The following is a 12,257-nucleotide window of genomic DNA, read 5'->3' as shown; positions in this document are numbered from 1 at the left end:
TTCTTTTGCTATGTATGGGCTGGCTCCCCCCTCCCACCCCTGTCATTACCTTACCCCAGAGGTGTGAGCCCTGGGCACTGAGATCAGGACCAAACTGTTTGGATGAGCAAGAGTCTATCTCAGCCTGGGGAAGATGGAGACAGGTGGGCAGAGCAGGAGGGGAAGCCAGGATACGTGTCTAGGAACTTCAGCAATGTGACACCACCCAGACTCTCGGGATCCTTTACCCTGTGTCTAGGGCCATTTTACATAAAATCTCTGGCTCAGCTGCCTGGGGGAAAAACAATTCCTGTCTTGACCTTGAGAGCTTGGGTCCAGAGAGGGAAGTTCCTTGCTTGAGATTAGAGGTAACATGTGGGACTGTGTGTTTAAGTCAGACTCACTCCCAGTTGAGCTTAATCCTGTCCTGAAGGACTGGCAGACTGAGGCAGAATGTGGTCTCCACCCATCAACCCACTGCCCACCCATGACCCACCATCCCGCCAGCATTCAGGCACCATCGTCTGCCCATCCACTCATCTGCCCATCCACTCACCATCCACTCGCCCATCATCCATCCATCATTTACCCGCCCGCCCATCCAGTATCATGACCATTTAAACATCAATCCATCCACTCATATGTGGTTCATCCATCTAATCACTCACCCATTTAGCAGCATGTAGCCACTCATCACCTATCCAACCATCCATCCATCCATCTAGCTAGCATCCATCCATCCATCTTCAATTATCCATTCACCCATGATTCACCTACCCATTATCCATCTGTCACTGTCATTCCTCCCCTGTCAATCATCCATCCATCCATCCATCCATCCATGCCTCAGCCATCTTTATCATCCAGCTATCTATCTGTACATATGTCTGCATACAGGTATCATCTATTGTGCCCCTACTGTGTGCCCCTCAGTGTGGTAGGCCGTTGAGAGGGGACACTGAAGATTCCAGAAAAGCAGACAAGGGAATGAGAGGTGACAGTTCAGTGTATGAGTGCTGGGTGTGGTACCCGCTCTGGAGTCAGACTGCCTAGCATCAGATCCTGTCTCCTCAGCCTCGGTGGCCTTACCCTGTAGATGGGACTCTTCACTGTACCTACCTCTTATAGCTACTGGGGGTTTGTATGTGACATAGACTGGTGCCTATGAACACAGAGAGCAGAGTCTGGACCATGGAAACACCCTGCCATCATGTCAATGCGGAGAGTTGAGGCCATGGGGCTGAGGCAGTGCCTGTCGGAGACCACCTGAAGGATTGGTGATCAAGGAAATGATATGCAAGCCATCTTGCTGATGTCAGGTTGTGGAAGGAAGGACAGGACAGGAGAGGCCTTTCAATTGGCCCAAAGGCAAGCATGGAGGGAAAGGAGGTTTGTGGGTGTGGATCCAGATTGCAGAGCGGACTCAAAACCTCATTGGGGGACCTGTAATGTATCCTGAGGACAGCTGGGGGCTCTGGACAGGGTGGGACAGGCCAAGCTAAGGTGTGAAGTCTAGAAAGTCACCTCAGTTCCAGGCTAGAGTAGATGACAAAGGCAGGACTCCTGGGTCTTTGCAGGGCCCTAAGTGTGAGAAGAGTGTTGTAGTTGAGAAACAAGGCCCATGGAGGGTCGGGTGGCTGACTTAGGGGACAAGAGGAGGGATTGGCATGGGAGGAGAGGGCTTAAGGTGTCTGTCCTATGTCAGGCAGGGCACCTAGGGGCAAAGATGACCTCCATGCTTCTGTGTACAGGCACACCTGTGCTCAATCACTCAGAGCACCTCTCTCTGTGTTCACACATTTGGTGTGGGGGCCTCTGGGAGAGACAAAGTTGACCTGGGCAGAGTCCTTCACAGTTGTGAGGGTACCAGAAAACCAGTATGGGGAGCTGTGGCACTGGCCTTTCATAAGCGGGAGCCCCTGGGATGGGGCCTGAGCATGGTCATTGGTCTGGAATCTGACCCTGCCACCAGGAACTTTGTAGGTCTTAGTGATCATCCAGGGGCCTTGTGAAATTGCCACGGGCCCCAGTAGGTCCAAGAAATGATTTTAGTTGCAAAACTGCCATCTATTTTAATAGCTGCGTTTATGTAAATGTGTATTAGAAAACTGTGTATGGGCGTGTCCACACTCCAGATGCAGGCACTGCTGTGTAGAATGAACCACAATAGGCATTTCGGTAAAAAGAGTTTTGGCTTAAAGAAAAATACTAAATAAATAATCATGCAAGTGGTTGGTGATTGTGGTGTGTGGGTGACTGGAATGGGGGTTACTGCCAGGAGAATGGACATAGATTCAGGTCCTCCTGGGAAGCAGTTGGGACCCAGCTGTCTTCCTGTACAGCAGGAAGGCTGCTGGCCAGATAAAAGGAAGCAGTCACCTTCTTGAGGGCTGTCTTCCTGCTGGGAGCAGAAGCCACAGTACTTCCTGCCTGGAGCCACAATTGGGAGGTACCACTTGGTCTGGGAGGGGCCACAAACCACCCAGAGTCCTGGAAGGGAGTCAAGGGACAATCTACAGGAGCTCAGCAGCTCTGTGTCACACCCTGAGCTGGTGCATGCCTGTCATTCTTCCCAGGTCTGGACCACATGTGGCCACTGATTTTCAGATGCTAGCCTGGGCCAGGCTGATAGTTCACAGACGCCATGCTAGGAAGTGCACTGTATCAGTGTTCAGGTCTGGGGATGTGACACAACTCCCAGGCCTCAGCACGAGACCTGCTCAGAGCCTGCAGGCTCCCTGATGCCTTCACCTCATATGACTGTCACCTCCTCTCTCCAGGGGCAGAGGGACCCATGGCTGTCTTTCCCTGGCCAAAGCTGATGGACAGCCCCCAGTCACTACTTCTTCCCTAGTTTGTGGCCTTGATGAGTGGTCACCCTGCCACCCCACCCCCACTACCTCACGGGGACCTGGTCACATACTCATCTCCCAGGTAACGGAAATGTCAGGTTGATTCATGGGCCTCGCTGCCAGGCCTGATGAGAAGGCTGGCAGGAGCTGCTGCTCCAAAGGAGGAAGTGAGAGCTGCACAAAGCATCCTGACCTGCACTTGGACAGGCCTAAGTGTGAATCCTGCCCTGTCTCAGTGGCTGACCCCATCTGCAAACAAGTCACTAGGAGACCAGGAGACACACATACACACAGAACATAGCTGTACACAGAGCTGCCACAAGGAAACAAGATGGAGAAACATACTAGTACAGGAGGTTACCCGTGTCACCTCTAACAATAAGAAAGCCACTTCAAAGAGTGAGCAGGGTCAGGTAGAAACTGCAAGGAGCCATTGAAGCCCTGGTTCAAGCGTGAGGCAGGAGACACTAGGTCAAGTGTGTGTTATGCACACAGCCTGTGAAAAGGCCCTGGGGTTGAGAGTCACCCCTATGTGGACTGTATGATGCTGTGGTCAAACCTAGTGCTTGGAGCTTGGGGTAAGGAGAGGCTGCCCCTGCACGGACTTCGGGATTTGATGTGGGAGACCCTAGGACTATGGCAAGGACTGGAGTCCTCATGAGGGGTGCCTGGTTGACGGGGTCTTTTGGATAGGTAGGATCAACACGTGCTGCTGTGTTCAGGTTTCCTTTTGGCTGTGTGGGCCTGGGGACAAGGTAACCTGAGGGACTGCATCAGGCCTTGGGGGAGGTGGTGGCTTGGGCATTAGAGCTCAGAGGAGGGGTGTTTAGGAAGGGTACCTGGCAGCTGGCCTTGCTGCAGGTTGGATGTGATTCTGGACAGGCAGAGACACTGGAGGCCATAGGAGCATTGAGGGGTTCAGGCAACAGTGCTCTGGATCGAAAGATAGGGAAGGGTGTCCCCTACCTCTGTGGAAACAAGATTCTGGATGGTGTGTGGGCTGAGAGAGGCTGAGTTCTAAGAGTCCCTGGCCTGGGCTGGTGCTCCAGGGCTCTTAGTACCCTTGTGCTGACTCATCGGTCAATTTGACACAAGCAAGCATCATCTGAGGGCAGGGAACCTAAACTGAGAAATTAGCCCCACAAGATTGGGCTGTAGGCAAGTCTATAGTGGTTGTTGCATAAGGGCTCAGTCCATGGTGGGAGGTACCACCCCTGGGCAGGTGGTACTAGCTGTTTAAGAAAGCAGGCTGAGCAAGCCGTGAGGAACCAACCAGTAAGCAGCACCCCTCTGAGGCTTCTCCATGAGTTCCTGTCTCCAGGTTCCTGCCTAGTTTGAGTTCTTGGCTTGGCTTTTCTTAGTGGACTGTGACTCTGGATATGTAAGCTAAATAAACTCTTTTCTTCACAAGCTGCTTCTGATCATGGTGTTTCATCATAGCAACAGAAACTAAGACACAACCCACAACTGCTAGACAGCTCTACCCAGGCCACTGTGTGTAGGCCTCAGGACAGTAGTACATCACTGCCATGAGGAAAAGCCAGTCTACTGCACTGGGGATTCCACTGTAGACAGACAGGATGTCACTACAGGGCTTTGCCTGTCTCTAGAGCTGCAGAGCTTCTGTCACCTGGCCAGTCCTTCTTGGACTACTCTCCACCGAGCTCCCATACTGTCATTTGCTTCCTGGACAATGGTGAATGGTGGCCTGTTGATGGCTGTGGGTCTGGCTGAGGTAGGGGACTAGAGAGGCAGCAGGTGGAGGGGCCTGAGGTAGGGAGAGGCCAAGCTGGGGATAGGACCATCTGGGGTGTGCCTCCCCTTCCCTTGCTGGGAATTGGTAGAAAAGAGAGCCTGCCACAAAAGACAAGGGTAGGGGTGGGATGTAGGCAGGCATGGCTTTGTCTCAACAATGGCTGTGAGATGCTTTTGGAGCAATCAACTGAGGCTGAACACAGAGGGGCAGGCAGGAGACGGGGTCCGGGGAGCCTTGTTGCCCTGGCAGAGTCTCTGTCAGTGCCACACAGCCCCTAGATTCTGGCATCCTACTCTCAAGTCTGTGCGTTCTGAAAGGATGGCCACTAGAGGACTTAGCTGCATGCCTCCGGGAGGGGTGCACTGAGACCCAAGGCCTGGATGCTGGGGCAACTCCCAGAAGTAGGTACTGCTGCTGTGCCCTCTGGGTAGAGAAGCCTGGGTCAGAGCCCAGACTTCATTGAGGTAACACAGACAGGGGTAGCCTAGGAGAGGGTGCCTTAGGTTGGGGTACAGAGGATGGCGCACCTGTACTAGAACTCAGGTCTGCCAGCTCTAGAACCACTGTACCACATGCAGTGTGCCAGGGGGAGGGCAGCTACAGTGAACAAGGCCTGTGCCCATTACTCATAGGCCCATGGCCTAGGGGTGGGCCTCAGAATTGCTGGCTACTATTGAAGTCTCTGCTGTTATAATGAAGTAAGGCTGCCTAGAGCTGCCATTATGGGGCTGTGAGCCAACCAGTTTCCAGAGAGGCTTCAAGACTGCATGTGTGTGGTGTTAAGAGCACGCAGCACCTGTGATTTGGGAGACAGCCCTGGCACTAGTTGGCATACAGCCTTGTACAAGCTCCCGGCCTGTGGCAGGTCCTCAGGGTGGGGCCTCCCTGTGAACACTGTGGCCACAGCCCTGCTCCTCCGAATACACCCCCTGCCTTGACCTCCTGGCTGGGAAGGACATGAAAGCCATCAGAACAGAGCGGCACCCTAGGTCATCTCTACTGCCAGCCTCTCTCACACCCAGTCACTTTATATGTGACATAGATTAAATGGTTTTCTGGTGTCTGTTTACATGGTGACAGGGAGATTCCATGGAGACAGTGAGACCAACGACACGTCCCCACCTGCAGGCAGTGCAGGCTCAGCTCAGAGGGGGCGCGTGCCTGAATGTTCAGCAAGCCCCCAGTGTACCCTGGCTTAGGGCTGGACAACAAGGGCTTCCTGTGGCTGACAACACCCAGTATACCACACTCTATTCTTAATAACATCTTTTATTGATTTTGTAAGAAAAAATAGACATTTGTTTGAGAGTTAATGCTTGTGCCAATGCCTTCCCTCTGAGAGTGCATGGAATACACACTTATAAACACCCACCAAGTATCTGGAGGGAGCACACCAAGGTCAGTCTTGGGTGTTCCAGAAAAATCCACCTGAGCCCACCCCAAGGAGAAGCTGGATTCCTGTTAAGGCAACGGTCCTGGCTTCCTCCTGGGAGTTGGTTTGATGGCTCTCCCGGGAGGTGTGTGGCTCATCTGGGAGTGAGCTGAGGAGCCGGGGGTGGGGGTGGGGACCCTGGAGGCTACAGATGATGGATTCTCATCAAAGAAGCAATCCTATCTGCATGTCAGCTGGCTCCGAATTAAAACATCTGTACAGCTGCTGGGTGTTGCTGCTTAAAAGCGTTTGTGGTTCTTGGTAGTATCAAATGCACTGAGTTCGGCACCATGGCACCGCCCCACTGGGCCCGAGCCAGGAAAATAACTAATTAATATTGGGAACCTGAAATTACCCACTACTGAGAGACTGATTAGGTCCCTGATCTGCGCTTGTTCCATAGATGTACACACAGGTATGGGGCTCTGGGCTGCAGGGAGAAGAGGCAGCTTGAGCCTAGGCCCTCCCAGCTCTGACTTGCAGGTAGGTGTGTGTGTGCATGTGTGCGTGCGTGTGTGCATGTGTGTGTGTGTGTGTGTGTGCGTGCGTGCGTGCGTGCGTGTATGTGTGAGATGTAGGGGCTAAGGGCAGGTTTCAGCACTCACTGCAGCTCACTTCCTCTCCTTGGCAGGACACATGTCCTTGATCCATCCTGAGTCAGGTTTGAACAGAGGGCAGGGGCTACCTAGGACTAGCCCCATCAGGCTTCCAGAGGCACTGGATAGAGGGGCAGCTGTAGCACAGTGGCCTCTCAGCAGCTCTGTTGCCCTTAGTGTGGAGGGCTGTGGTGGAGGGGTGTGGGCTCCATGGTTATGGTACTGAGTTCTGGGCCTGGGTCAGGGGCTGCCTAGGACTCTGGTGCCAGAGGGTCTGCTCTTAGGGACAGCACACGAGAGGCACAGAGAGGAATCAAGTATCCCTGGCTCCGAGCAGCCAGCCCCGTGTGGCAGGGGGCAGCTATCCTGTTCTTGACCCTTTCATCTGACCCCTATAGCTCCTGGGGCTGTGATTCAAGTCCCTTATCCCTCCATGCTCTTCCAGCCCTTGGGGTCCCAGCTGGCCAACCCTGAAGTCTGATGGACATGGGTGCTGCTCAGGGCTGGTGATAGAGCCTAGCCAGGCCAAGAGGCTCTCCCTCCTGCTCCAGTCAGCACCGCCAACGCCTTGAGGCCTCCTTCTCACGTATGCAGGTTTTGGGGCGTAAGGCTGTGGAAAGAGGGCACAGGAGGTGTGAGTTACACTGCCCTTGAGAACAACTATATACCTGACTGGCCATTCAGATAGGTGGAGACCTGGCTAGCCTAAATTCTGGGCACCCTGTGTAACCCGACTCAGACATGGAGTGGGCTCTATCCTGGCATCCCCAGAGCCTCTGCCTACATTACCATTATAGTACCTTTAGGACTTGGCTCAAATGCCACCTGCCCCAGGGAGCCCTCCACTTGGTATCCTTTCCTGTGTCCCCTCAGTGTGCCTTGCCTTCTCTCCTGGCCACAGGGAAGCCTGTAGACAGAAGCTGCTTGCCACTCTGGGACAAGAGTGAAGGGAAAGAGGTTTTAGGTAGGCAGGGCAAGGCCAGTATACTCGGCTTCCTCTCCATCTAGACCAAGCCTTTGACAGGGATGCCAGGACAGAGACATGGCACCCACCTGGGTCAGCAGTGCCCGGCTTCCTCCTGGAGGTAGTGATGACCTGGTTTTCATTCATCATTTGTATGTCCTGATCTTCCTCTGGCTTACTGGAGGTGAGACAGAAGGCTCATCAGCTTCCAGACCATGGCCCTGCCATCCGTCCTCATTAGGGCTGCTCAGGGGCATACCTGAAGATGGTGTGTTTTTCTTGGTGACAGAAGTCAGTTTCCTCAGCAAAAAGGATGGTGTGGTGGGGCACAGTAGGCTCACATGTGGGCAGGATGTCCCCAACCAGGTGGCTCACCATGGCAAGAATGCCATTGTACACGAGTAAGTCATCCACCAGCAGCTAAGAGACAGAGTAAGAATGAAGCCCAGGCCCCTTCCCACATGTACCACAACCCCAGCAGCACAACTCTCTGCTGTCCCAAACCCAAGCTTCTTTGAAGTCCCGTGTTGACAGCAGGATCCCCCACCACCACCACCAGCATGAAGGGCATGTGCTGTCAGCTTGGGCTGCAGGTTCGGAAGTTGAGGCTCTGGGACTTCCACAGCACTGGGTAAGCAAGTGTAGAGATGGTGGCAGACTCAATCTCCAGCCCCACGGCTTCTGCTCTCTCCACCTGGCCACCCAGTTGCCTCCCAAGGCTGAGTGATTCTAGAGGGGACTCTGAAAGCAACACCAAGACCAGGGCCAAGTTCAGGGGTTGCTTTGGATCATTTCCAGGCCGTTTCCCTGCTCTCAGGACCAGGTACTTCCAAGGTTGTAACTGGGAACAGAGACCAAACTGCAGCAAATGATAATTGCCCCCAGCCTATATTTCTAGCAAGCACAATGATCTCCCACACCAGCTAGTGAGGACTCACGCCAAACTCCTTCACCCCTCGTTGAGGCGTTTTCGTGTAATTCCACAGTTTGATCATTGACACAGTGGTGGGCAGATCAAAAATGACATATACTCGGTTCACCTGTCAGAGAGCAAAGCTAATTAAAGCAGCTGTGTTTGGAAACAGCTGTGGGCAGGGCCAGACACCAGGGCAGAGAGCTGGGCCCCAGCTGCCAGTGGCAGCACTCTTCATGTGGGAAGCCTGGAGTCGTGGCTTCTCTTCTCAGAGGCAATTTTGAGTCAAGTCACGTGTAGTTGCGTTTGGAATAAACTGCTGAGCTGGCTCTGGGAGGGCCTGCTGCCTCCTGCCGCTGTGGCCCTCATTTGAATACTGGTGGAGAATTAAGAGCAGCCAATTCTGTTCCCCAGGTCAAGCCCAGGGACAGTTTCTCCCTGCAGAAGCCAGAAGCTTCTCTCCACCAAACATTGTGCAAGGTGCTGACCCATTTGTCCTTTCCCAGGGTTACAGAGAAAAAGCCAGAGTCCTGTGTACCCAGAACCATGGTTTCTTCTAGCCCATGTCTGCTGGGAATCACTGAGTGACTAGCACTCAGCCCCAGATTAGCGGCAGGCTCAACATCACAAGGGGGCCACTTGGAAGGACAAATAAAGAACTAAGCGGGCTAGCCTGTGGCATGCAATGGCCTGCAAACAGTGACGGCTGGGTGGACTCCTTCTGCTCAGACCCTTAGATTTCTACCAGGAAAGTGACAGCTGCCAGAGAGCTGTGAACTCCTGCTTAGACTCCTCCTGAAGCCTAAGGGCCACAGGCTGGTGTGGCCCTTTGTAACAGGGGACCGGGCCAAGGAGTTGGCCCTGTGGTTCCTCTAAGTGAAAAATGTCCATCTTATACTCAGTTACACGAGCAGGAAAGGATCCCACCATGTTCTGAAAATAGGCTCTGGCTCTGAGGCAGAGGGTGCTGATGGCCTACACCCTCTCCTGGATCTCCCTCACTCCTCTCCTGGTTAATGGATCAGGTCTGCTACAGGGTTTGAGAGCTCAAAAAGGCAGTCAGCATAAGAATGGATGGCATGACCAACTGGGGCTGTAGGGAGAGCAAGGTGGCCACAGTGTGGTCGTGGGTAGTGATGTAAGGAACAGAGACAGGAGACATGAGGACGATGCTAGGGTGGAGTGGACTGAAGAGGCCTTGACAAAAAGAGACAGCAAGATGCACTCGAGGCCAGTGGGTCCCTGTCCTCCAGCACCTGCACACCTGACTTCAGGCTTCCGGGTGCTCCTCACACATCTGGTACCTGGTGCCTTTTTGGGTAAAGTTCACAGAGTGAGAGAAGGGACTATAGACCTGGAAGGGCTATACCCACAGGTGTTAGCCACAGCTGCCCCTCTCTGATGGCTCCCAAGGGACCCAAGTGCAGGAGCCCGTCCAACCGCAGTACCCACCAGGCCGGGCAGGATGGGGGCCAACCACATGTGCCTGCCATCACTGGTGTCATTGACTTGGTCAATAAGCTTGTCAGGGGTTCTCACGTCCCCACATACACCCTCTAGCGCGTTCACACTGTCCGGGAAGGCAGCAATATCTGAGGTGAAGGTTAAGCTGTCATAACCCAAACTCATAAGCTGTGCACAGTGTGTCACCCTCAAGTGTGTTAGCTGTCAGTAGTGTATGTCAGAGATGCTGGGCTGGTGCCCTACACTCTAGCAGCCTGGGAAATGACAGTGAAAATAAATACATTCTAAGAAAATTGGGTTGGGGCCAAGGGGACAAATCTGAGTGGGGCTAAGGGGTCAAGTTCAAAGTCAGAGGACCACAGGTGGGCTAGCTGGATATAGGGTTTGCAGAAGCACAGATGGGGTGATGGTGCTGCCACTGCTCTGAAGCACAGGCCACACCTCACTTGGGCAGGCAGGTGTGACTCTGGCAGGTCATGACCTTGTCAAGTCTGCCACCCTGGCCCAACAGGAGCTAACTAGAGAAGAGACCTCAGCATGCATGTGCAGAATCTGGGTCCTGCTCTGTCACTGTGACAGGAAATCTCTGTCAGGCAATCTCAGGCGAGCCACTGGACCTCACTGATCCTGTCACCTCACCTATAATGAAACATAAAGTGTCTCCGTCAGACGGGCAGGAGAACCTCAGAGGATACTGGCTATGAAGCCCTCTTGGTGACATCAGTGGACCCTTTTAGTTCCAGGAGCCGTTCACTAAGTTATGAGGAAGACAACAGCTCCAGAGACTCCAGGCCCCAGGCACTCACAGTATGTTCTGGGACCATGCCTTTCCCTACCTGAAGGCTGGAGCTCACATGCTCAAGGATGCTGATGACAAGCAGGTTACACAGAAGACAGGCAAGAGTCTTCAGAGCTTTAAAACTGGGCTGTGTGACCGCAGGCAAACACCCTCTCTGTCCCAAGTTCCTCCCCTAGACAATTAAGATTCCAGAATGTTTTGTTCACAAGATTTTCGTGGGGTTCATGGGATAAATATTAGCAGTGCCTGGCACAGAAGGAGCCCTCGGGAAGCATTGAGTTTAGGGGCTGTTAGATAACAAAAGCTCCTGAAGTCAGCTCTGTGGCAAACTGTGAAGGCATCCATGGGTCCTCTGGTTTAGTCACGGTCATTCCACATGACTGAGGGCCTTGTACCGCCACTTCTCAGGTTTAGTTCCAGAGGCTGACATTTAAAAACAGCAATCACCAACTGAAATATTTCAGAACCCTCTGGGCAAACCAACATGCTCCAGCATGGCACACTGTGAGCAAAGGTTCCAGTTAATACACTTCTCTCACTGAGTTCTCCTGCAGACTTCAGAACCTTCAGAACACCAGCTGCCTGTGCCCTCTGAGAAGGGCCTGTGCTTGCCAGGAATCTCCCACACTCTCAACTACAGGACTTTGGTCTAAAGAGAACCAGATGTAGAGGCCTTGGCAAGTGTGGCTAGGAGCAGCTCTAAGGGCCCAGTGGCATCCCTCCATACTGCCATCACCATCATCATCATCAACAGCACTAGCTGGTCGTCACCACCATCATCCCAATATCATAACTACCATAGCTATTACCACCGCTACCAACACCACCACCAGCAGCAGACCTTTCCTTTCGTTTTTGCATTTTGGGACAAGGTCTCACTAAGTAGTCCAGGCAGGCCTCAAACTCACAGAGATCTGCCTACCTCTGCCTCCTGAGTGCTAGGATTATAGGCTTGGGACTCTGCACCCATCTCCAGCAGCATCTGCTGTGCTGGCTCCCGCTCCCAGTAGAAAGGATACTGTTCTGGGACAGTGGGATCCTCTCCCCATGCTCATCATACAGTTCCAGCCCTGTGAGTCCAATGTAGTAGGGATCACCCCAGCTGGACAGCAGCTGGAACTGGAAAATGACTGTGGGTGTGATTAAGGAAGAGAAGCTCAGTTTTTTGGAGAAGAAACCCACACAGTGGCAGATGTGACGGGCTCTTCTTGTTTGTTGATGGAAGAGTCTTTCTCCCAGAGATGGATGTCTGTCAAAAGGAACACAGCATCACACTTGCCTCAACACCTGTCCTGGGCCCTGGGAGGAGACAGGAAGGAACAGGAATCCCAGGAGCAGACCATGTGGATATAGGATGCTGGGACCACTCGTATCTCAAGCCATTTCCCTGGTTATGAAATGATTAGAACAAGAAACTTCCTCCCTCCTTCAAGTTCAAGTTCCATCCTCTTTCAAGTTCACGGAATAAGCATGTTGGGGGTAGGGAAAATGCCTAGGTCTGG

At 53.1% G+C, this 12,257-nt stretch overlaps 1 protein-coding gene across 2 annotated transcripts in view; it reads right to left on the bottom strand.

Moving 5' to 3' along the window:
* Nucleotides 1–5,838: 5,838 nt before the first annotated feature.
* Nucleotides 5,839–12,257, bottom strand: part of Kiaa0556 (KIAA0556 ortholog) — a 167,406-nt gene continuing 160,987 nt past the window's right edge. For both annotated transcript variants that reach the window (XM_028764277.1, XM_028764280.1), the window contains exons 23-28: nucleotides 11,775–11,885; nucleotides 9,945–10,084; nucleotides 8,518–8,619; nucleotides 7,839–7,999; nucleotides 7,669–7,757; nucleotides 5,839–7,225 (exon numbers count right to left, since the gene is read on the bottom strand). In XM_028764277.1, coding sequence (XP_028620110.1) covers nucleotides 7,167–7,225; nucleotides 7,669–7,757; nucleotides 7,839–7,999; nucleotides 8,518–8,619; nucleotides 9,945–10,084; nucleotides 11,775–11,885 — 662 coding nt within the window. In that variant the 3' untranslated portion in view covers nucleotides 5,839–7,166. The remainder of the gene's footprint in view (nucleotides 7,226–7,668; nucleotides 7,758–7,838; nucleotides 8,000–8,517; nucleotides 8,620–9,944; nucleotides 10,085–11,774; nucleotides 11,886–12,257) is intronic.

This window comes from Grammomys surdaster, unplaced genomic scaffold, assembly GCF_004785775.1.
Source record: "Grammomys surdaster isolate TR1022 unplaced genomic scaffold, NIH_TR_1.0 142, whole genome shotgun sequence".
Lineage (NCBI taxonomy): Eukaryota > Metazoa > Chordata > Mammalia > Rodentia > Muridae > Grammomys > Grammomys surdaster.
The sequence above is the reverse complement of the archived record's forward strand: the minus strand, read 5'-3'. Positions and strand labels throughout refer to the sequence as shown.